This window comes from Neoarius graeffei, chromosome 15, assembly GCF_027579695.1.
Source record: "Neoarius graeffei isolate fNeoGra1 chromosome 15, fNeoGra1.pri, whole genome shotgun sequence".
Taxonomy (NCBI): domain Eukaryota; kingdom Metazoa; phylum Chordata; class Actinopteri; order Siluriformes; family Ariidae; genus Neoarius; species Neoarius graeffei.
Window position 1 is genome coordinate 23,615,521 of NC_083583.1, and position 26,843 is coordinate 23,642,363.

The window sequence follows — 26,843 nt, forward strand, 5'->3', positions numbered from 1 at the left end:
GTCCTGACTTTCAGTTTCAGCATCAGTCCTAAATGGTTTTAACCATGTGTGAAGTAGGCACATGTTGATCAATCACAATATTAAATAAAAATATTTTCAGTCTCCAGGTGAAGCTTTAGAGACAGAACATCTGTCCTAAATGAAAAACTGATCTTTTAAGTGCTGTAATGTTGGATAAATATGTTGTGACATGGAAAATCCCTTCATATACGTCAGACGTGTTTTGCTTTTGGACCAGAAGTACGGTTTGAGCATTTTAAAAAAAAGTGTTAAAAGTAACAAGGGAGAAAACTGCACTGAAAGAGTTCAAAGAATTGCATTGAAATTGAAAGCAACTTCATCTCATCTCATTATCTGTAGCCACTTTATCCTGTTCTACAGGGTCGCAGGCAAGCTGGAGCCTATCCCAGCTGACTACGGACGAAAGGCGGGGTACACCCTGGACAAGTCGCCAGGTCATCACAGGTCATCACTTCTTGCTGTGAGGCGACAGCGCTAACCACTACACCACCGTGCCGCCCCAAAGCAACTTCAACTTAATTTAATTTAATAGGAAATCTCAAGGGCAGCACGGTGGTGTAGTGGTTAGCGCTGTCGCCTCGCAGCAAGAAGATCCGGGTTCGAGCCCCGTGGCCGGCGAGGGCCTTTCTGTGCGGAGTTTGCATGTTCTTCCCGTGTCCGCGTGGGTTTCCTCCGGGTGCTCCGGTTTCCCCCACAGTCCAAAGACATGCAGGTTAGGTTAACTGGTGACTCTAAATTGACCGTAGGTGTGAATGTGAGTGTGAATGGTTGTCTGTGTCTATGTGTCAGCCCTGTGATGATCTGGCGACTTGTCCAGGGTGTACCCCGCCTTTCACCCGTAGTCAGCTGGGATAGGCTCCAGCTTGCCTGCGACCCTGTAGAACAGGATAAAGCGGCTAGAGATGATGAGATGAGAAAATCTCAAATAATTATAGGTTTATGTTGTGAAACAGGATGACTTTGTTCACTGTTCATGTTGCAGATTAATCACCGATTCATTCTGGTACTTTTTTCTTTGTATTAAGTTTATTTAAGCATCAACACTTGTGTGTGCTGTTGTCTGTACAGACCGTGTAAGAGCGCTCCTCTATTTTGATGATGATGGTGTGAAGGTGCAGGAGCATCACGGACATTTTAAGAGCTGACGTTTGATTAGAAATAGAACTGATTAAGCTCGGGTCCATTTTACTCCAGCGCGCACACAGCGACACAAGAACTTGATCAAATCGTGACTCGCTTTCACTGACATTTTTACATAGCCTGGCTTTTCATAACCGTTTGTTAAACTGGCTCCTTACCAAATATGATCTCTGGAGAAAGTTGAGACAAAATTTCTCAAAGATTTTCTTCATTTTTTTTTTTTTTTGGAAGAGATTTTGGATCAATTTCCCTCCCAACAATAAGCTCTTCGCCGGTTATACAACAGCGACCAAACCAGGAGGCTGAAGGCTATCACATGCTTCCTCTGAGAGACACGACGCCAGACAGATGCATCTTTTCCAGCTGCTACTCATGCTGCATCATGAGGCGTGGAACACACTGGAAGGAAAGTGCCATCCACCATCTTCTACATGCATGAGCTTACAGACACCCACGATTGGCCAGTGTCCATGTGACTGACAGGGGAGAGAGTGAGAGAGTGAGTGTGTGAGCACCCTCCCTCCCACTCAGACAATTTTTGCTTTCTTATATTCTGAGGTACGGTTGGCTGTCTCATTGTCAGATATGGACAATTTTTTTTAAAGATTTTTTTTTTTTTTTTTTACCTTTATTGGATAGGACAGTGCAGAGACAGGAAATGAACAGGAGAGAGAGACGGGGAGGGATTGGGAAATGACCTCAGGTCAGAATCGAACCCAGGTCCCCGGATTTATGGTATGGCGCCTTATCCACCTGAGCCACGACACCCCCAGATATGGACAATTTTTAATGAAATTATTTAACAGTTATTCCACAAAATTAAACAAGATTGACTGGAATAACTGTTTTATTCTATACACATTCACTGGATTTTGAGAAACGGAGCATTTTTATTATTTTTTTTGTAAATTTGCTAAAAACTTTATACAAAATGTCCAACAAAATCATTTCCACTTAGAATGTAAACAAACCGGCGAGTAATTTGTAAAGAACACTATAATAATTCTTGAAAAAACAAAAATGTTCTTACCCTCAAATACTCATCTCATCTCTAGCCGCTTTATCCTGTCCTACAAGGTCGCAGGCAAGCTGGAGCCTATCCCAGCTGACTACGGGCGAAAGGCGGGGTACACCCTGGACAAGTCGCCAGGTCATCACAGGGCTGACACATAGACACAGACAACCATTCACACTCACATTCACACCTACGCTCAATTTAGAGTCACCAGTTAACCTAACCTGCATGTCTTTGGACTGTGGGGGAAACCGGAGCACCCGGAGGAAACCCACGGGGAGAACATGCAAACTCCGCACAGAAAGGCTCTCGCCGGCCACGGGGCTTGAACCCGGATCTTCTTGCTGCGAGGCGACAGCGCTAACCACTACACCACCGTGCCGCCTGCCCTCAAATACTTTCATTCCATATTTTGTTCCCTTTTTTTTTGTATTTTTGGGGGTTTTGTTTTTGAATAGTGTTTTAAATTTCATCCTTGGTTGTTTCCACAACACGCGCCGCCATTTTGTTTTTCTTCTTCAGGTCTTTTTTTTTTTAGTGGCTGGTAAACAACTTAAAAGGTGCATTACTGCCACCAACTGGGCTGGAGTGTGGAACAGGAGCTATTGGGGGGGGGACGATACTTTCTTAGCTATTTCGTTTTCTTTTAAATACTTGATGCCACCATTTTGTTTTGCTCTACCCACGGTATATGAGCTGATATCCAAGTAGTAGAGTAGCCAATCAGAGCACGCGATTGCTCATGTCCAGTGAATGTGGATAGAATAATTATAAATTTCTAACAGGTGATACGTCAGTGTATGTTATAAGCAGAAACCCTTGGTTTTTTTTTTCTTAACACAACTAAGCCAGCAGCCGGATTTCCCCGGAGCACCGCGCACATCCCAGAATGCTCTTCACCAGAGTTCTGTGGCACTTTGAAAACACGGTAGAAAAACTTTAGTAATGTTAAGTCGTGTTTCTTAAACTACAGCACAAACAGTTGCATCATTAACCATATTGAAAGGTCAGAACTTATGATCTACGAATTGAATATCAGCACATGCCTAATTTTAAAGCAGCTGAGAAAAGAGAGGGCAATGATGGGAACCTAATAGCTCCTGATTTCTGCAGCAACCCATTTCTCTTTTCAACAAGCCCTGTGCGCTCCGATTGTTGGCTGTATAACATATAAAGACCAGAGCAACTTTAGTGTCGTCATCTCCTTTAAGCACTCGATCCAATCTTCTTACCGCTGCAATGATTTCTAAAGTGGTTCGGCTTTCTGACGTCCGGCACAAAACATCGAAATTCACCAGAAGCCACTCAAACAGTACAGACTCAGAAGCCACCAACATACAGTCAGTCAGTCAACAACGTTCTCGGCAATAAATTTTCAATTCATGTTTGAATTCCAACACAATATTCAATAATGAACTTACAATAACAATAAAGCTTGAGAGAGAGAACAAAGGACTTGGTGAACAATTGCAAGAGAAAAAAAAAAACCCAACATGAATAAATGACCGTTTCAGTCCGATGTCTCAGTACGTTTCCCCGTCTCAACAAGACAAAACAGGCATAAATTAAATTTCAACAACATTCCAGCACATCTGAAGCTAATTTATAAGGCCTTTTTTCTCGAAAATAAATAAGGAACAAATCGGAAACTGTATAGGGATGTAGAAAAGCAGCCAGTTTGTCCGAACATCCACGATGGCAGCGCGTCTCCGCTGCCAGGCCGTAGTTTGTAGTTTTTGAGGTTTTCTCAGATTCACAGAGCACTAACAGTGTCCTTTTTTTGGCAGGGGGGAAAGAAATCTGATGAATTTGCTTTATATACAGGTTCATATAGATTTATTCAAAAAAAAAAAAAAAAAGAAAAAAGGGTGAGGTAGATAAATGCTTGAAGGAGAAACAAAAGTCCCAAAGACATGAAAAAAAGGAAAATCTCAAAAACAAGGGGATTTTTTTTTTTTTACAGTGAATTTAAACATCACAAAAATAAATCAAAATAAATAAGGATACAAATGGAAGAGGAAGAAAAAAACCAAAGGCAAAAACACACAAAAAAAATCTGTTACGAGTCAGAGTTTTTGATTGTGAAATGGATGAAAGGGACCACTTTCGTATTAAAACAATTTCTGCATAGGTTTATCTAATCATCTCTTTATCATCACTTAATTCTCCTAATTGTTTTTTTTTCAAATGCTAGCAGGCAGTTGAATGGGTTTCCATATGCATGGTGGCAGTGGCAGTGCCTCACTAAATAACAGCCAAAAATTCAAATTTACACAAGCGCCAAACTTACATGGCGTAGTCCCTGAAAAAACAACTTCTTTATTTATTTATGCACTGGAACAAACGGGACTAAAGTAACTAACAAATAAGAGAAGCTTATAACGACCTGTTCAGCATCGTACAACCTGCATACCTAAATCACACAGCTCTCTTAAATTTAATAAAGTCGGACACTAAGCCCACCTCGGCTGATCGGCTGCAGTTGAGGTAAAGTTAAAAAAAAAAAAAAAAAAAAAAAGGGGATGCATCAAACCCCATAGTGATCAGTGATTGGTTTGATCCTGTGCTCATTTCTTCATCATAGCAGCCGTAAAAATGCTCCGATACCAACATCTGAAACCGTGTCACAGTATATGATGTGAGCCTCGTGTACTTCGTCGGGTGACTAAATAGCTGTTTGAAATGACAACGTTCTAGACGTGTTTGAAGATTAATGACGGCGAGCAAAGCAAAGCAAAGCAGACTGCAAACTGTGCTCTGCAAAAATATCAACAGCATCTGGTCAATAAAAATAAGTGCGAGGTGTATAAGAGCAGTTCATTTCTGCGAGCACTGAGACACGCACTACTGCTGCTGCTGACTTCGAAAAAAACGCACGCTTTGCTCTTCACTCCTCTCTCAAGGTATAATTGACGGCACTCTTTTTTTTAATGACCATGCTCGATGACGTTGCAGCCGACCCTGAGCGCCCAGAGCACTCGTGCTCTTTATTAAAGATACCGTTTGACGTCTTAAACATTCAACTCATCATGAGCTCATTAGCAGGAGCCCACAGCAGCAAGCTAAATCAAATCAACTGTTCAACGACGCTCCTGACTCCTTAAAGTGCCATTCCACCATTGGATGTATTCTTTTGCATAAAATACAATATATTTTATGACCACATGACTAGACAGAGAAATCTTTTAGCTTCAAAATGATATATCAAACATAATTTTTTGACAACGACAAGTATATTAATTTTGCGACCAAAGTCACCTACCCTTTTAATTTCCGCGCGTGATGTCATCGGCAGGTTCCCCTTCTTGTGTACCACGTGTCGGTCTATTTTTAGACCAGGAAACCCCCAAAGTGAGAGAGTCATTTCTCCTCGTATATGGGGGCCAAAAAAATTGCGAAAAATTTTGAGTTAATCTTTCGGTTAGCTAGATTTATTGGTATTAGCTAGATTTATTGGTATTATTTTTATCGCGTTCTATCCGCCATTGCTGATAATATGTGCCACGTCACACGGTACACAAGAAGGGGAACCTGCCGATGACATCATGCGCGGAAATTAAAAGGGTAGGTGACTTTGGTCGCAAAATTAATATACTTGTCGTTGTCAAAAAATTATGTTCGATATATCATTTTGAAGCTAAAAGATTTCTCTATCTAGTGATACCATTTATATATGTTGTCAAAATATATTGTATTTTATGCCAAAGAATACATCCAATGGTGGAATGGCACTTTAATACTAAGCATTTTACTCATTTCAGTATTAGTATTTATGGCGAGTACCCAAAAAAAAAAAAAAAGTACTTGGTCTGAAAAGAAGGGAAAAAAGGTATTGATGCATCCCTAATTAAAAAAAAAAAAAAAAAAAGGAGCAAATGATTTTTTGGACAAACTACTCCTTTAATCTGAAGTGTGTAAAACGGTTGGATCGTGCTGGGGAAAAAAAAAAAGTCTTCGATGTGTTTAAGGTGCCTGAACACTCAGTTTAAAAAAAAAAAAAAAAAAGACGTGATCTAGAAATGTTGGTTTGGATTGAACCTGAGTATCTGATTTTATAAGACACAGTGTTGAACTGCTAATCGAGTCTGCCAGCATGAATTCCACAACGATGTGAATTTGTACCTTTTTCTATCGACAAAAATATTCTGAGAAGAATGCACTCAATCATGGGGATGGAGAAAAAGATAGATTCGGGGCAGAAAATATAAATAGTATTTTTTTTTCTCGTTTTATGCAAAAGTACAAGATGGTAGTGGACACAGTAAAGGATTTAACCCGAAGGATCTGTTTTACATATAGATATATAATATAGATATATATATTACAACCACAAAAGAAAATGAGAAGAAAATAGCAGCTTCTTTCAGTACAGACATACATAAGTTCGTTTGAACTGTAAAAAAGGTAGAAAAGTGACAGATGAAGGATGTGTTCGCTTTGTGGTCCAGCATTTGACCGGCTGAGATGGTGGAGGGGGCGGAAGTGACAAAACTATAAAAATACCTGCTCTTTTTCACAACGCACTTTCCCCTTCACTTACACCATGCTTGCCTTAATCTCTTCCAGGTACCTTTTTTTTTTTTGCTTGCGCTATGTGGTTAATTGCATGTTAGGCCTTTTTAGGATCTTGTTTTCATTTCTGGATCCCAACAGCCCCTCCTGTTTTTCTTTCTGAATTTGGCTGGACGTTTTGCAGTAGAATCAAATGTACGAGATGGAAAACTGGTTAAGATGATAAACAGGAGGCGATCTGGAGAAAAACCTCTCCTTGGCATTGATCATCAATCAATTAAGCACACGAAAAGCTGAAAAAAGGACATATATATACACACACCAGTGTAAAAAAAAAACGTGGAGTGTCATTTGCTTTTATGCGCCTTCAAGACCACAAAAGCGCAGCAAGAAAGACGGCGAGAAAAGGAGTAGATTATTTAAAAAAAAAAAAATGATGGCAGGTTTGAAACTTTCTGCTCTACTATTGAGTAGATACTCAGAGTGGGCGGAGTCTCACACTTTGTTCGACTTGTCGTTAACGACGCCACCTGAATTTGAGCCGTTCTGACACGCCCTTTTGTTTTAAAGAGGCGCCGTGTCTTTGGACACCTAAAACACAAAGTGCCTCTCTGTTGGAATATACCTCAATTAAATTCTTATTTACATTAATGCCGCCTCACCATGACTGACTTCAGACAAGACCCGAAATGTGAAATTTCTTATTTGGAAATGTATAAAAGTAACAAAAACACTAGAAAAGGAGGGAGTGTGCGCTCCTTGGAAGTTACTCTGTGTGTGTGTGTGTGTGTGTTTCTTTTTCCGTATTGTTTCTGTCAGTGTTTGCCGTGCTTCTACAGTGATGGCGGTGAAGTTTGCCACCTGTCTGTCAGTCAACGCAGGTCGTAACCCAAAGAGAAAAAACCGAACCGCGTCACCGAGGTATGATGAGAGGTTGACAGCCTCGACGCCTTTCTGTCTGGGTTTTCTTCGTGGCACTCTGTTTCAGAGAGGACATGGTGATTAGACAGAGTGGAGTGGGAGTTCTCCGGAGTGCCAGCGAGGCTTCTTAACGTGACCCAAGATAAGAAAAGAGGATAAAAAGTGGGCAGGTTGGTCATCAGCACGCTGATGACTGGGGCAAGGGCACTGTGCGCTCGTTCTTCCTCCCCCCGTTCATGTGCGCGTAAGACTGGGCCTCGTTGAATGGGCTTCGCAGCAGCAGCACCGGCCCGTTGATGCAGCGTTTGTCTGTGCCCGAGGAGGGCGAGGAGGGGGTTGGCGAAGGCACCGGGGCCTTGGCACAGGGCTCCAGAGGAACGTTCTCCATGGTGCCCAGGTTCTCCAGGTCCAGCTCTTCTGTGTCTGGTGGCTTGTTCTCTTCGCTGTAGAAGAAGCTCACCTCCTTGAAATTGGGCTCCAGATCGTCCTTGATGCTGCCGATGATCTCCAGGAAAGTGGGACGCATCTTTGGGTTGTACTGCCAGCACATGCGCATCAATTCAAACCTAAACACAAAAACACATTTATAAATGAATAAATAAATACATAAAAATCATACTTTACCAAAGCGACCATTTCAAATATCTAGTACACTGAAAAAAATTCAGTAATTAATTAAGAACAGACTGTAACTTAAGGCCTCTGCATGCTCTTGCAACAAGGCTTTCGCAGATAGCTTTTCGCAGACAGTTGTAATTTATCGTTGAGCGGGGAGTAATAGGCGTGCGCGATGTTATTCACCGATACAACGCAAGGGGGCGCGAAGTCGCGAAATCGCTAGGAGTAGTTGGCGGGTGTGGTTAGTGGAGTGTTTATCCTCCGGTTACTTATAATGACTAGAACTGGAGTCGTATAGATGTCCGTACTTCCTCACTTCCTCGATCAACCGCTCTTCGTGCTGCTCCATCTTTGCTCGTGTTTTTAAAAATGGCGGTAGTGAAAACAAACCAAACCGGGAAAGCAGGGAAGCGGAAGTGCGTGTACAGCGGATGTAGAGTGGACCAATCAGAGCCCTCGTCTGCGACGCTGTCTGCGAGGCTTCTGCGGTGGTCACAATTTTTGGGAGGTGCGCGCAGAGCATCTGCGAAGGTGGGGGGGCTACGCAGACACTGTCTGCGACACCGTCTGCGAGGACTGCGTTGTCAGCATAAATTGGCCTTAAGACTACGTTCAGACTGCACCCTGAAACGACCCATATCCGATTTTCTTGCCCATATGCGACCTGTATCCGATTTGTTATTGACAATCTGAACGACACACATCCGATTTTTTTCACATGCGACCCAGGCCGCTTGGATATGTGGTCCTAATTCCGATGCATATCCGTTATTTTCACATGCGACTGCAGTCTGACCGGACAGGTCGCATTCATGCGACCTCCGTACACGTCATCAACAAGAGACAAACGTCACTATTCTGCGTTGGCTAATCCCGCCTCTTTGGTGGCAAACAACAACAATGGCGGACGACAACTCGGCAGGCGGCCATGGAGATGCTGCAGAAACCTCCGAGGGCACCCAATGGAGGGACTGTGAGGTGCTTGAATTACTTAACATTTGGGGGGATAAAGCTATGCAGGCGAAATTGGAGGGGTCATACCGAAATCGCGCTGTTTTTGAAACAATAGCGAAAGCACTGGCCGAGCGCGGGTACACGAGGTCCTGGCTTCAGTACCAGCGAAAGGTGAAGAGCCTTCGTGCTAAATATAAAGAAGCTAAGGATGCCAACAAAAGAAGCGGCCGGCGTTGTGTGACATGTCCACATTACGACCTTACGTATTACGTAGATGTGCTTATTACGTGTCAGTTTGCGCATGCGGGACACTTTTGGGTCGTTTTCCGTTCATATTGGAGATCGCATACAAGTCTCATACAATTGGTAATGTGAACGGCCTAACAAAAAAATCGGATTTCACAACAAATCGGATATGGGTCGTTTCAGGTTGCAGTCTGAACGTAGTGTAAACCTCACAATGATGAAAGTTTAATTAATATGCATACATTATTAAAAAAAAAAAAAAAAGCCTTTTTGCAATGGCTCTATCTGGCGATTATTCTATCCACATTCACCGGATATGAGCAATCGCATGCTCTGATTGGCTACTCTACAACTATGAGATCAGCTCATGTACCATGAGTAGAGAAAAACAAAATGGCAGAAAGTGTTGTTGAACCAACCAGAACGAAATAAAAACTCTAATTGACACCCCCCCCCCCAAAAAAAATACAAAAAGCAACAAAATATGGAATGAAAGTATTTAATGGTACAAACATATCTTTATTTTTCAAGAATTCTTATAGCATTTTTCACAAATTGCTGCTGTCATTCCGCTGGTTTGTTTATATTCAGGGATGCAAACGGCGGCCCTTTTGGCGGATGCCGCCTTTTTCACGGCTGAATCGCGCAGATCCGATTTTTTTTTTAGGGGGGGCGTTGGAGTGTCTGATTATAATTTCATCAAAGTAAATTCTGTATATAAGCAAATGTCGTTACAGTCCATGAAACATAGGAAGTATGAGAAGAAAACAGTAAATCAGAAAGCTGCGCACTTTTGCACAGCTTTCGTGCAAACGTGTGCAGCTTTCTGATTTACTGTTTTCTTCTCATACTTATACTTCCTATGTTTCATGGACTGTAATGGCATTTGCTTATTTAGTAATTTTAATACAGAATTTACTTTGAAATTATAATCAGACACTCCAACACACCCCCTAAAAAAAAAAAACGGATCTGCGCGATTCAGCCGTGAAAAAGGCGGCATCCGCCAAAAGGCACGCCGTTTGCATCCCTGATATTCTAAGCGGAAATGATTTTGTTGGACGTTCTGTATAAAGTTTTATTTCTCGAATTTGCAAAAAAAAAAAAAGCTCCGTTTCTCAAAATCCAGTGAACGTGGATATTATAAGAGAGTTATTCCACGCAATCTCGTCGTACGTGGCTTATAGCCAACTCGGAGCTACGCGCCTCATCAGCTATCAGCTCATGTACAACTCGATTTTGTGGAATAACTTAAATGGAGTTAAAAAGTATTCTCTCTCTCATATTAAAAAGTATGGAATTCTCTCTCAGTCAAGATCTTTTCCATAGATCCCCTTCTCAAATCTTCTTATACTGTACTTGCTACACGTATAAGATGATGTACAAGTTTTTTTTTTTTTTTAAAGAAACACCACAGTGGGCAGGGCGGTGAAGCAGCATGACTGTGTGGAGTTTCACATGTTCTCATTCACATGGGTTTCCTCCAGGTTCTCTGGTTTCCTGCCAGCATCTAAAATGATGCCAGTAGGTGGACTGGCTATGTTAAGAGGTGAGTGAGTGTGTGGATGTGTGAGTCCTGAATGCCCTGCAATATTCCTACACACAGTGTTCCTGGGACAGACTCCAGATCCACTGCCACCTTGATCAGTGGTTACTAAAGGTGAAAGAACGAATCTGCACAATAACGGAGCTCATCCATATTTACACAATAATATACGCTACAATTTACCATTTGCAAAACTTCCAGGTTTCTCCCTCACTGTTCCGCCTTCAAACCGGGAGGTGTGGCTTTGGGGATAATACCTAATGATTCCGTAAATTATATTATTACTACACATTTATGATGATTTGAATCTATGAAATAAACAGTGTGATCATCAATCTGCAGAATCTCTTAGCTTTTCCTAACTATAATTACATTGTTTTGACAGCAGATGGCACAATAACATACAACACCAGGAATACATGCGACTTTACTCTAGGTGGAAGTAACACAGTGCTAAGGTCCCAAAATGGTAGAGTTATAGTGTAATTGACCGTACAAACAGATTCAACAAGTAATCCGAGCTCTCTTTTTACAAACTGAAGAAAGCTAAAGAAAAGAGAAGAGAAAAATGCTCATAAGTTCATTCAGAAAAGACCTGTGTTATTAACTTTCATTTTTAATAAAAAGAACATTTTAGTTAATAGGCTATTAACGAAGTAAAAAAAAAAAAGTTATCGTGGTTAAGAAATTGAACCAAAAGTTTTATTTATTTAACAAAAAGGAATATTTAAGCTGATAAACAGCAAAATAAATGCTGCTTTTTGTGGTAATAAAATCTTTAATAGTTTTTCAAAAATATTGCAGGAAAATTTGATTCACATTAAATCATCATGAATCGGATCGAATTGTGAACTGGGTGAATCATTACATGCCTAATAAATGATACCAAATTGTAGAGTAAAATCTAATTTCTAGTTAAAGGTTACAAGAAGTCAGTGTCCTAAACCACACTGGCAAACCTACACGGCATACTGGCTGTGCTTTCAGGAAGATATTTTCCAGAATTTTTTTTTTGGCCTGAGACGGACTTTCAAACCAATTATTCTTGGATGATCAACATTTAGAGTGAACTGCAAATTTATTTTCTCAGGTTATTTCTTTAAGGTGAGAAAATACAAATCCCAAGAAGGTGTCTGGGAGAAAAAAAAGCAGTCAGAAGTCTTTCACATCTTCCAAACGGTTGCTGGAAGACAGGCACATTTTAACTTGGACATAATTAGATGCGTCCCTGCTCTTAACAACAGGTGGCAGTGTGGAGAGGAGACCGAATGAAACATGCAGACAGACGACAGCTACATGCCAAACACAGCTGCAATGTTCTCATGACACATACCGAGGCCTGTTGTAGTGCAAAAGCAAACAGAGCATTTGTGATGAAATCACATGGCCAAGCTGCTGAAAAGCCATAAAGAAGTCAAAAGGAACCAGAAGGCTATGGTCCTGCTCCTATTTTGAAAAAAAGAGGAAAAAAAAAAAGATGGCTAGCGTGCGCTGAGGGCCATTCCAGTTCACCACCTTTAATTATACACAAACAAGCTAAGAATATCAGAAGAGTTTACAGACTGCTGCAATAAATACCACCCTTATCCCTGTGCTAGATTCATTCCACTAGCTCACACACACACACAGTAAGAAACACCACAACCATAGTGCGTGCACACATACACAGGGTTCTCCACTGGGAGAGACATCAGCTGACAAGACAAACAACAGTTACAAACACACTCAATCTCTGGCAAACAAAAACAAACTCCGACTCCGAGTGTGGTACACACACTGCGAAACACCGTACTTCAAACACTGTGGCCCACCACTGCGACAGTGGACCCAATGCCCTGAGCTTGTTTTTCCCTGCATGGCCACTTTATGAGTTTCCACTGAGGAGAGAGGTGGAGATGAAGGAGGGAGGTGCTGCAGCACCTTCAACTCAAAATGGCTGCACTCGCAGTTCAGAAGAACCTGTAGAGTTGGTTTGTGTGCGAGGCCACATCCAACAAGATCAACTGCTCAGTTACGGTACGTTTCCCCCCCGCTCTCACTTATATCAGAATGCAGGCAATCGAAGGAACAGGACACTTATTATAAATGTTGACTTCAATAAATAATGAACCCTGAAACAAGGAAGTAAAGAGCAGTGTCTCTCCTCAGGGATTTCAAATAGCATCCTGGTAAACCGTCATTTTCTCATCTCATCTCATTATCTGTAGCCGCTTTATCCTGTTCTACAGGGTCGCAGGCGAGCTGGAGCCTATCCCAGCTGACTACGGGCGAAAGGCGGGGTACACCCTGGACAAGTCGCCAGGTCATCACAGGGCTGACACACAGACAACCATTCACACTCACATTCACACCTACGGTCAATTTAGAGTCACCAGTTAACCTAACCTGCATGTCTTTGGACTGTGGGGGAAACCGGAGCACCCGGAGGAAACCCACGCGGACACGGGGAGAACATGCAAACTCCACACAGAAAGGCCCTCGCCGGCCACGGAGCTCGAACCCGGACCTTCTTGCTGTGAGGCGACAGCGCTAACCACTACACCACCGTGCCGCCCAACTATCATTTTGAAAAAGCATTTTGTTTCTTAGAACCCCAAAGCTGAAGCTCGGTACTAAATATCAAGCAGTTGCGATTTGTAGTTGCTGAGAAAAATGTTATGAAAATTGTGTAAATCCACGCTGTGGGTTTCATAAATATATTCAGTCATAATATATAACAGGAAGTTGATGTGCGACAGACCTGAAAACGGTATACACGGTATAGAACCCCACACTGAAGTTCGGTACCAAGTGGCTATGATTTGTGGTTGCTGAAAAAAAAAAAAAGGGTGTTTCGGACGGATGGAAATATGGACCGACGGACGGACGGACAGAGGTAAACCAGTATAAACCCCACCCCCACCCCCCTCGGAGTGGGATATAAAAATATAGATTAAGACAGAAAATTTACAAAAAAGATGAGTGGTGTTTAAAATCTAATTCTTATTAAACAATTAAGCTATCAAGGTGATTTAGCCATAACTCGGATACTTCTAAAAAGAAAAGAAAACCCATTTTTAAAATACAGCTATGATATAAACTACAGATTCATGCAAATAATTGAAAATAAATAAAGTTGTGTGAGCTCCTAAGATGTCCATCTCTGAAAGGCAGTTTCTATGCAGAATGGACAATTTCGTGGAGGCCACCATTGAAAATATTTTAACCAAATCAGAAAAATCCCCCGATCGTTTCCGGCAATGCTCTGACGTCATTTGGGTGCAAAACACGGAAGCTCCTCATTGCGAGTAAGACTTGAAGCGGTACCTGGCTGGAGAGCATTTCATTAAAAGTTTATATGAAAAAAACCCTGAAATTCCATTTCTCTAACAAAAAAGTGGAGGGGGAAAGAGAATACTGATGTCACTGATGACCAGCGAGGGAAGAGTGAACAGCTGATGTGCTCCTACGTGACTGAATGGGGGGAGGCAGCTTTTCATATTTATATTCCCGGTATAAGCAGTGCTGCCGTGACAGCCTCATTCTGCGAACTGTAACCTCGCTAGACTACCTACAAACAGATCTGCATACAATCTGACTTGCATCTGTCGAAGAGACAAGTGTGCGAGTTTTTCCACGTTCCTGGCAGCGTAAGCACGCTCTCGACTCATTCATGAAAAACTTCATCAGGACGTCCCCAGGCTAGCCTACCGTAATTACCGTGGTAGGCAGTCCTACTCCAGAAAGAGGGTAAACAAACACTGCATTACTATACAGGATTCATGTGAACGTTGCAGCAGGATGCACTTGTACGGAAAAAGGCGGAAATATTGCCAGAAACACCCGAGCTGCAGGTATGGTATGGATTTATTTGGTAAAATTCATACATGTAAAGATACAGTATAAACAGCACCGAGGACAACACAAAGTATAAAATACACTTATTTCCATTCCAATGTGAGCAGGAAACAAAATATACCAGACAATAATACAATTTTGTCAATTTATAAACGATGAAAAAGTCAAACAAACAACAAAAAAAATTACACACACAAAAAAAACTGGGTTTGGAATGGGTCAAAAAAAAAAAAGCCTTGGTAATGACCAACTAAAACAACTCTATAAATATTTTTCACTTCATCTCATTATCTCAAGCCACTTTATCCTGTCCTACAGGGTCGCAGGCGAGCTGGAGCCTATCCCAGCTGACTACGGGCGAAAGGCGGGGTACACCCTGGACAAGTCGCCAGGTCATCACAGGGCTGCACATAGACACAGACAACCATTCACACTCACATTCACACCTACGCTCAATTTAGAGTCACCAGTTAACCTAACCTGCATGTCTTTGGACTGTGGGGGAAACCGGAGCACCCGGAGGAAACCCACGCGGACACGGGGAGAACATGCAAACTCCGCACAGAAAGGCCATCGCCGGCCACGGGGCTCGAACCCAGAACCTTCTTGCTGTGAGGCGACAGCGCTAACCACTGCACCACCGTGCCGCCCCGACACGTGACCAATTCCTCCAGATGACCTATTAACAGTCTACCAGAGACACATTAGTGGTCACATTAGTCCGAGACTACTGAATCGAATCAAATCGTAGCAGATTCAGTAGTGCTGTCGCACATTAAACTGATGCCTTAGGAGTTCATGCAGAAGCCTGAGGTTTTACACCCCTAATTTCTTTACCCTCATTTCATTCATTGTACATTCCCACCCAGCTACTTCTCCCTCACACTTCAAGGTGAGAGCAGGGTGTTCAAGTAAAATTTGTAAAAAGGTCAATCTGAATAAAATTCATTGCTTGCACAAGAATGTACGTATAAGGAACTAATATGAGTGACTGGTGACAGCAGTTACCTTTTAATGCTCAACCAATGCTGACTGGAAATGGCTATAAATAGGTTTATTTGAAGGGCTTACAGGTTGTTTTGTAGTGCTGCTTTATATTACCACTTCAGCCATCACTATGGACTCTGAATGAATAAAGGGGTGTTCGCACGGCAACTTTTACTCCGGTGTAGCACCGGGGCTGCCCCGGTAGAGCGTTCACACGGTACAAAGTTATACCGGCATAGCCCCTGAAAGCTGCTTAAACCGGTGCAAATCTAACCCTGCTCGGGAGGTGGTTTAAGAAATTTACTCCGGAGTAAATGCTAGTTCGCGGGGCAGCACCGATATAAAATGGGACGTCTGAACGCTACAGGTGTCGACTCGCTACACGTGAGGAGAGTTGATTACATACGGGCATTGCATAATTTGCATCCTGGTATTTTGCGCTTCCAAAATGGCGAATATTAACAACAACAGAACTGCGTGTCTTCCAGTGTTGCCAGATTGGGCGGTTTTAAGTGCATTTTGGCGGATTTGAACATATTTTGGGCTGGAAAATGCCAGCAGTATCTGGCAACACTGGTGTCTTCATTCATCCACGTTGTTTTCCCGGCGCTTGGTGATGCCATGACAACCGGGAAAAGGAAGTACATTTTCACGCATGCGCATATTTAATTTCCGCATTATTACTAACGTATAGCGCGGTCGCAAAAATTGCCATGTGAACGCAAGTGGGGCTGCACCGGTGCCAACACGCTTCTCTCTAGTAAGCAGGTTTGTGACGTGTGAACGCTCCACAAAATTTACACCGGTGTAAGATATATCGCAACAAAATACATCGGTGCAGCATCGATGCAAATATGTGCCGTGTGAACACCCCTTAAGACGCATCGGTCTTGAACGTGCCCCAGGATTCTGTTTTCATCATCGACTTTTTTTTAACCATCAGATCGCTAATCGGACCAGAAAGGGTAAATAAAATTGTTACAAATCTAATGAAGCTTGCACATTTGTGACTCAACTTCTCTCGGCCTGTTGTCAGCCTCTTATCCGACCAGCTGCTTTTCGCCAAACAATTTACATTGCTGCATGCGAGTGGATAAACTGAAACAGAGGATCTGCTACAGAAACCAAGGCACGGCGCTTTTTATACATCGAGCAGCTCCACTACAGTATTTTTTGCCCCTCAGGTATTCGGTTGGTCCGATGACGCTTTCCTGGGTCCAAATCTGGACTATGGTCCAACAATTGATGACCCTTACAGTGGAGGAAATAATTATTTGCTCCGTTGCTGATTTTGTAAGTTTGTACACTGACAAAGAAATGAACATTCTATAATTTTAATGGTAGGTTTATTTTAACTGTGAGAGACAAAACATCAAAAAGAAAATCCAGAAAATAACTTCATATAAAAAGATGTAAACTGATTTGCATTTCTTTGAGTGAAATAAGTATTTGAACCCTCTAGCAAACAAGACTTAGTATTTGGTGGCAAAACCCCTGTTGGCAAGCACAGCGGTCAGACGTTTCTGGTAGTTGATGACCAGGTTTGCGCACACGTCAGGAGGAATTTTGGTCCACTCCTATTTGCAGATCATCTCTAGATCATTAAGGTTTTGAGGCTGTCGCTTCGCAACTCAGAGCTTCAGCTCCCTCCATAGGTTTTCTATGGGATTAAGGTCCGGAGACTGGCGAGGCCACTCCATGACCTTAATGTTCTTCTTCTTGAGCCACTCCTTTGTTGCTTTGGCTGTATGTTTTGGGTCATTGTCATGCTGGAAGACCCATCCACGACCCATTTTCAGTGTCCTGGCAGAGGGAAGGAGGTTGTCACTCAGGATTTTACGGTACATGGCCATGTCCATTCTTCCGTTGATGCGGTGAAGTAGTCCTGTGCCCTTAGCAGAGAAACACCCCCAAAGCATAATGTTTCCACCTCCATGCTTGACAGTGGGGATGTTGTTCTTCGGGTCATAGTCAGCATTTTTCTTCCTCCAAACACGGCGAGTTGAGTTAATGCCAAAGAGCTCGATTTTGGTCTCATCTGACCACAGCACCTTCTCCCAATCACTCTCAGAATCATTCAGGTGTTCATTGGCAAACTTCAGACGAGCCTGCACATGTGCCTTCTTGAGCAGGGGGACCTTGCGGGCACTGCAGGAATGTGTTACCAATGGTTTTCTTGGTGACTGTGGTCCCAGCTGCCTTAAGATCATTCACAAGCTCCTCCCGTGTAGTTCTAGTCTGATCTCTCACCTTTCTCGTGATCACTGATACCCCACAAGGTGAGATCTTGAGTGGGGCCCCAGACCGAGGTCGATTGATGGTCATTTTGTTTTTCTTCCATTTTCAAACTATTGCACCAACAGTTGTCTCCTCCTCACCCAGCTTCTTGCTTATGGTTTTGTAGCCCAATCCAGCCTTGTGCAGCTCTACAATCTTGTCCCGGACATCCTTAGACAGCTCTTTGGTCTTGCCCATGTTGGAGAGTTTGGAGTCTGATTGATTCTGTGGACAGGTGTCTTTTTTTATACAGGTGTCAATTTAAGACAGCTGTCTTTAATGCAGGTAACGAGTTGATTAGGAATGTCTAACTGGTCTGTGGGAGCCAGAACTCTTAATGGTTGGTAGGGGATCAAATACTTATTTCACTCAACGAAATGCAAATCTCATCTCATCATCTCTAGCCACTTTATCCTGTTCTACAGGGTCGCAGGCAAGCTGGAGCCTATCCCAGCTGACTACGGGCGAAAGGCGGGGTACACCCTGGACAAGTCGCCAGGTCATCACAGGGCTGACACATAGACACAGACAACCATTCACACTCACATTCACACCTACGGTCAATTTAGAGTCACCAGTTAACCTAACCTGCATGTCTTTGGACTGTGGGGGAAACCGGAGCACCCGGAGGAAACCCACGCGGACACGGGGAGAACATGCAAACTCCGCACAGAAAGGCCCTTGCCGGCCACGGGGCTCGAACCCGGACCTTCTTGCTGTGAGGCGACAGCGCTAACCACTACACCACCGTGCCACCCCAAAATGCAAGTCAATTTATATATTTTATAAAATGTGATTTTCTTTTTGATATTCTCTCTCTCACTGTTAAAATAAACCTACCCTTAAAATTATAGACTGTTCATATCTTTGCCAGTGGGCAAACTTCCAAAATCAGCAAGGGATCAAATAATTATTTCCTCCACTGTGCATTTATAATTTTTTTTTAATTATCAAAAGGTCTCAGTGGCAAAGATTTATTAAATTCTACCCATAAATCCACACACTAAATGCAATTTAAAAACAGCTTTACTTTTAATCCGTTACTTACAAAAACGCGACAAAACATAAGTAGCAATAGTGCTAAACTGCTTAACTGCTGTGTAAGCTAATGCATCACAGCTCAGTGTAAAAACTTGTTTTGACAGTTTCGAATACAGAGTATTTAGTGTCGCAATACAAACGGCTGATGCAGAATTAATACGACGTCTTTAGCAAAAAAGGTCAGGCTGCCCATGAAGGACTGTAAGCTGCATGCTCATCGTTATCGTCATACTGATACTCCAGTTACTGCTCTTGCTTTGCTAACACGCATAGGTGCATGCAAACACACATGACGCCAGTCCACGCTATTTAAAACTCAGCTGGGTAAAACCACAGTGCGTCTTGTGATATAGCTGTAGCACATGCAGACACGCAGAGGTTGGGTGACTGCTTCAGGAGCCAAGAGCAGCTGGCATGGAAACAGCTGAGCAGTAAGTGGACTCTGGTAGGGAGAAGCATACAGTAGACGCAAGAAATCTAGATGCTGCGTTAAGGCCAATTTTTGCTGACAACCCAGTCCTCGCAGATAGCGTCGCAGACAGTGTCTGCGTAGCCCCCCCACCTTCGCAGACGCTCTGCGCGCACCTCCCAAAAATTGTGACCACCGCAGAAACCTCGCAGACAGCGTCGCAGACAAGAGGGCTCTGATTGGTCCACTCTACATCCGCTGTACACGCACTTCCGCTTCCCTACTTTCCTGGTTTGGTTTGTTTTCACGACCGCCATTTTTAAAAACACGAGCGAAGATGGAGCAGCACGAAGAGCGGTTGATCGAGGAAGTGAGGAAGTACGGACATCTATACGACTCCAGTTCTAGTCATTATAAGTAACCGGAGGATAAACACTCCACTAACCACACCCACCAACTACTCCTAGCGATTTCGCGACTTCGCGCCCCCTTGCGTTGTGGCAGTGAATAACATCGCGCACGCCTATTACTCCCCGCTCAACGATAAATTACAACTGTCTGCAAAAAACTATCTGCGAAAGCCTTGTCGCAAGAGCATGCAGAGGCCCTTAGCTATTAGACGCTGCATTAGCTATTAGACGCGAACTCCATTCATCCATCAGAGTTTCGAGAACGGCTCGTAAGCGATTCATCTCAACGGCGATCTACAGCACGACACTATCTACTATCTAATCTAATTAGACACTATCTAATCCCAATCTACTATTAAAATCATTACTGATATTCAGGTAAAGAAAAGTTAAGCCGTATTCAACAGGAACAAACAGTGAACTCATCTCACCAGCCTGATTTAACTCCTGTACACAGTCCCTTATATCCCAAATATAAAAACACATTCTCTCTCTAAAAATATCCTCATTCTTTTGCTTTGAGGCGTCTTAAATCCAAATGCTGCAGTGTGCTGGCATTGTCTCTCTGTCTTTGTAAACACTCTGATTTCAGTTCAACTCCACCACCATGGACCACGGCGCTTTGACGTGCATGTCTTAGCCTGAAGCAGCATCTCCGTTTCTTATCACTATGGCTAGAAACCGAACGTCTCAAAGCGCGCTTGGAAACAAGAGCAGAATGGAAACCAGTCTGGAACATTTTCTAAAATAATCTCATAGGTAGCAGTGCTGCAAGCTGTTTCCAGTAAACCGTCAGGTCAGGTGATGCACACTTCCATACACCTGCTAGTCAAATTAAACACTGACACACGTAGCACAGCAGAGAGCAGACCTGGGTCTGACATTAAGGTCCATCACGCTTTACTCTGACATTTAAAAGCAAATATAAAGCTGTGCATCCACGACAGGATCAGTCTTCAGAACCCAGCACTCAGGAACTTTCCATCAGAGGAACCAGGATGGATTTTACTTCTTTAAGCATGATTCCAGATACCTTTTTGTTCCGACTTGCACATTACAAGGGTCACTGCACATTTCTGATTTTTTTTTTTTTGCTCGGATCTGATGGTTTATATCAGCGGTCCCCAACCTTTTTTTGCGGCACGGACCGGTTTGATGTCAGACAATATTTTCACGGACCAGCCTTTAAGGTGGTGGATAAACTGTGGTATTTTCTAAATATAGTAATAAACGTGAATCCACTGTGTACTCGTATGCAACTTTATTAGCAGCATCCTCGTAACATCGCGTCAGCAACATAACATGAGTAATGTCCTCTCTCCAACATTCTTGGTTGCTGAGATAAGCGTCTTGACATGCGTCAAGAGCAGAGCATGTGAGCGGAGCGGACGAATTTTGAAAAGAGCGCGGAGCGGGATATTTTTTTTTCAAGGATGGGAAGGATGGAGTGAGGCAATGGCCCGCTCCAGTTTCGCCCCGTTACCGCTCACATCATGAGTCTGAAGCATGCCCAACGTGGCTCAGAATGAACGACAGCGGTGTTTGTTTGCCACCTGCGCTCCACCTGCTCATGATGCGTTTAGAGGCGGCTCGGAAAAACGCGTTTCCACGTGTTAAAAATTAATTAAGTGGTTGTAATGGCTGTAAAAAGTGCGGGGGACAGAGGGCAGAGATACAGGAAGTGCTCCGCGTCCGCTACGCGCATGCGTGCACATATTTTTTGAGCGAGCGTGGAGTGGAGCGGGATGCAATCTTGGTGGAGCGCTGAGCGGTAACGGGCGAAGCGGCATGGTGCGACATTGAGCGGGGAGCGAGCGGAGCGACCACCTCCGTGAGCGAGGACCGAAATTCTCGCTGCTCCACTCCACTCACATGCTCTGGTCAAGCGTGAGTTATAGACGGATGTAACGGAGAGAATCCGGTCATTTTTCAAAATCAAACATCGTTCAGACTCAGATCATGAATGAAACGGAAATAGTGCAGGTTATTTATTCTTTCTGTGTGGCCCGGTACCAAATGACCCACGGACCGGTACCGGTCCGCGGCCCGGGGGTTGGGGGCCGCTGGTTTATATCATCTAACCGCAAATGAACCATACCATTAAATGGGAAAGCACCTGTTCCCTGAAACATCCTGTGCGCACTAGGGATGGCGAAAACTAAAAAAAAATCTTGACCGACCACCGAGCCTCATTAGCCGGTTAAAGTCGGTTAACCTATGACTTTAAACAGGGATGCAAACGGCGCGCCTTTTTCACGGCTCGTGCAGATCCGATTTTTTTTGGGGGGGGGGTGGGGGGGTGGGGGGTGGCGTTGGAGTGTCTGAATACTTTCATCAGAGTAAATTGTGTATTAAAATTACTCCATAAGCAAATGCCGTTACAGTCCATGAAAAAGCCGTGAAAAAGTCGGCATCTGCGCCTTTAGTTTGTGTGGAGAGATATGATCTGCAATAACATGCATTGTTGGCTACAGACCGAAACATACTTTCAGAACGCGCTGGCCAAGGCAGGACGAAACTCGATGTGCCTTCTAATAATAATTAAAAAAAAATAGTAATTTGTAAGCTAAAAAGCCTGCGTCTACACTTTTTTCTTTCGCCGAGTGGCAGCCAATGTTGCCAGATATTGCTGATGTTTTCCAGCCCAAAATATGTTCAAAACCCGCCAAAATCCACTTGAAACCGCCCAATCTGGCAACACTGGTGGCAGCTGTGTTCAACTGGGGCGGGACATGACTGAATGGGTGTTTCTGATTTGTCAGCTGTCTTTAACTGGGGCGGGAGGGCGGGACATGACTGAATGGGTGTTTCTGATTTGTCAGCTGTTGTCCTTACACCGCATGGCATGCCCCAAGCGTTTACAAACACAGAATTCCAGGTTCTCCGCTCCAAAATCGGCAGCTTCAAAACGATTGATTTATTTTTTTTTTCACCGACAACCAAAAAAAAATTAACCGGTTAACGTTGATTCGGTCAACCACCAGTCAAACGGTCATCGGTTAACATCCCTAGTGCGCACACATCGAATTCTCAGATAACGGTTTCAAACACTCCTGGTTTGGTAAGCTCCTTTCAGTTTTGCTTGAACTGATTCCCCAAAAGACAGATGCTGTGACAAGTCATCACTCGGTTTCTGTACTTTTATCCTGTGCTGATGTAGCAAATGATAACTGTGTGCAGTAATGTAATCTATGCACTGATGTGGAGATGCAAACCTGGAAACGTGCAGTTCTTACTCATGATCATTCAAACAGTTCCAAAATGATGGTTCCTTAAAAAAAAATCAAATCGGAGGAAAAGGAAAGACAACTCACATCATATCGGGACAGTTGTCAGGTTTGTCGAGCAGACCTCCCTCCATGACGAAGCGCAGAACCTGCTCATTGGACATACCCTGATAGGGCTGCTCTGCCAAGGTGGCTATCTCCCATAACACCACACCAAAAGACCTAGAGAGAAAGAGAGAGATGGACAAGGTGATGCAGACAGACAAGGTGATAGAAAGAGACAACAGTGTGATAGAGAGAAACAGACAGGGTGAGACAGAGGTAGATGGATAGGGTGGTACAGAGAGAGAGAGAGAGAACAGACGGGGTGAGACAGACAGACAGAGGTAGATAGATGGATGGGGTGATACAGAGAGAGAGAGAAACAGATGGGGTGAGACAGACAGATGGGGTGATACAGACAGAGACAGATGGGATGAGAGACAGATGGGTGGGGTGATACAGAGAGAGAGAAACAGATGGGGTGAGAGAGACAGACAGATGGGGTGATACAGACAGACAGAGAAACAGACAGGGTGAGACAGACAGATAGATGGATGGGGTGAGACAGAGAGAGAAACGGTGAGAGACAGACATGGATGGATGGGGTGATACAGACAGACAAAGAGAAACAGACAGGGTGAGACAGAGGTAGATGGATAGGGTGATACAGAGAGAGAACAGATGGGGTGAGAGACAGACAGTAGATAGATGGATGGGGTGATAGACAGGCAGGGTGATACAGAGAGAGAGAGAAACAGACAGGGTGAGACAGACAGATAGATGGACGGATGGGGTGATACAGACAGAGAGAAACAGACCGACATGGATGGATGAGGTGAGACAGACAGACAGAGAAACAGACAGGGTGAGACAGACAGACAGATAGATGGAAGGATGGATGGGATATGAGAGCGAGAAACAGATGGGGTGAGACAGACAGACAGATGGATGGATGGATGATACAAACAGACAGACAGAAAGAGAAACAGACAGGGTGAGACAGACAGACATAGATGGAAGGATGGATGGGATATGAGAGAGAAACAGATGGGGTGAGACAGACAGACAGATGGATGGATGGATGGATGGATGATACAAACAGACAGACAGAGAGAAAGAGAAACAGACAGGGTGAGACAGAGAGACGGATGGATGGATGGGATATGAGAGAGAAACAGATGGGGTGAGACAGACAGACAGATGGATGGATGGATGATACAAACAGACAGACAGAGAGAAAGAGAAACAGACAGGGTGAGACAGAGAGACAGATGGATGGATGGATGGGATGGCACACACAGAGAGAGAGAGAGAGAGAGAGAGAGAGAGAGAGAGAGAGAGAGAGAGAGAGAGAGGTCAACACAACACACACAAAAGCACAAATAAACCCTGCTTCATTATGGCTGCACAGCTTTGGACCAACTTTGACAGAGCAATAACAATGACATGCTGTTTTAGTGTAGAATTCACAGTAATCTAAGCCACATAATGATACATAATGATGGTACTGCTTTTACAACACCACTTCAACATCCCCACGAATGTAGTCCAGTTTACTTTTTGTCCCATTAGCATTGCCCTGATCTTATTCTGAGAAACTCGACTACGTTCAGACTGCACCCTGAAACGACCCATAGCCGAGTTTTTTTGCCCATATGCGACCTGTATCCGATTTGTTATTGACAATCTGAACGACACAGATCCGATTTTTTTTCACATGCGACCCAGGCCGCTTGGATATGTGGTCCTAATTCCGATGCATATCCGATATTTTCACATGCGACTGCAGTCTGACCGGACAGGTCGCATTCATGCGACCTACAACAAGAGACAAACGTCACTATTCTGCGTTGGCTAATCCCGCCTCTTTGGTGGAAAACAACAACATTTGTACAGTTTTCAGAATTTAAATAGACTTTTATAGAACTGATCAAGCTAATGGTGGATTTGGTAGGGACCTGGATGTTGATCTGTTAGACTGATTAAATAAAACAGTTTCTATAACTGATTTATAACTTAAACCATCCTGTATTACAAGACAAGATTGTTCTGGAAATTTCCAGTAATTTGACACCTTCGGTCTCATTAGTCTGCTGCCCACATCAATCAGATTATTGTGCGAGTTCCGCCGCCGCCACAAAAACCACATCGCCAGGTCTCACCTCATCTCCATGCTTTACTTGCAAACTTGAAGAGTACGCTTTTTTTTTTTGTTTACGCATTACGTAGATGTGCTTATTACGTGTCAATTTGCGCATGCGGGACACTTTTGGGTCGTTTTCCGTTCATATTGGAGATCGCATACAAGTCTCATATAACTGGTAATGTGAACGGCCTAACAAAAAAATCGGATTTCACAACAAATCGGATATGGGTCGTTTCAGGTTGCAGTCTGAACGCAGTGTTAGATCTGAGAAACATCTGCCGGGTTCATAAGGATGTACTTACTGTACAATCATAACAAAGCAAAGTCTGATGCTGGTAACTCGCTTCATCAGCGTCTTGTCTGATCACGGACACTACGATGCTACTTTTCTGGTAGCAAATGAAATATCACGGACAACAACTGAACATAAATGATAAAGAAACAGGATTCTCTTCTGACCACCAAATATGAGAGATCTTGCACTTAATCGCTTAAACGTTAGGAGGAAAAAAAGCAAGTCTAAGCAGCTATAAGAGAGAACTAATCAGATGTTAAGGAATACGGTTTACATCAGCTGCAGCTGCGAATACTATGGTGAAAATCCAGCTGGATTTCTCCCGCAGGTTTCCGCAGAAAAGCCGTCAGATGAGAGTCGCACAAGGTTAATGTTTCTACCTCATGTCCACCGTGATGAGGCTTGCCTGCCAACTCTGCTTGAAACATATAGGAGGAATTCCCCTCCATTTCCTACCACATATATTTTATAATGAGAAATGTGTGCGTTTGTTTAGCCGTATATGTCTTTTGCCCAGTGTAGTTCAGTTTAAAGGTGGAACCTTTTAGAACAAGATCCATGCAAAGCAGTAGAGCTGCAGAATCACATTTCATAATTAATCAGCACCATTTCCAGTGCTGCTAAAATCTTAAATCTTGATCAATCAGAAGGTGTTGGTTTTATACAACAGCACCTCAGATCGCAGGTTTATATGAACATAATTCTTCTAATGCATTGTTTCTATAGAGTAACTGGGACCTGTTATATTGCAGACCTTAAACCTAATGCTGGGCATACACTGTGCGATTTTTGGCCCGATTTTGACACGATTTTCACTCGTGCGACTGTTTTGGAGATCGGGCCGAGTTTTGGCTCAATCGTGCGTCTCGGATCGTGTAGTATACATGGGGTGACGACAAGCGATTAACACCTCACGACCACCTCCCGATCGATCGGATGAAAATCAAACCTGTTTGAAATCCTGGTCGCCCATCGCGAGGCTATCGCACTGTTGAAGCAGTGTCACGAGCAGTGTTGGGCACGTTACTTTCAAAAAGTAATTAGTTATAGTTACTAGTTACTTTTACCAAAAAGTAACTGAGTTAGTAACGGAGTTACTTTGTCATAAAAGTAACTAATTACCAGGGAAAGTAATTATTCCGTTACATTTTGTTCCCCCTCAAAAAAAATCAAATTCAATTAGTGTAATCATAATAAAA

At 43.3% G+C, this 26,843-nt stretch overlaps 1 protein-coding gene across 1 annotated transcript in view; it reads right to left on the reverse strand.

Annotated features, from left to right (window-relative positions):
- Positions 1-6,104: 6,104 nt before the first annotated feature.
- igf1rb (insulin-like growth factor 1b receptor) overlaps positions 6,105-26,843 on the reverse strand; it is a 248,431-nt gene continuing 227,692 nt past the window's right edge. Inside the window, exons 20-21 of the mRNA XM_060941057.1 lie at positions 23,249-23,383; positions 6,105-8,175 (exon numbers count right to left, since the gene is read on the reverse strand). Of these exons, the coding sequence (XP_060797040.1) occupies positions 7,788-8,175; positions 23,249-23,383 (523 nt within the window). The 3' untranslated portion in view covers positions 6,105-7,787. The remainder of the gene's footprint in view (positions 8,176-23,248; positions 23,384-26,843) is intronic.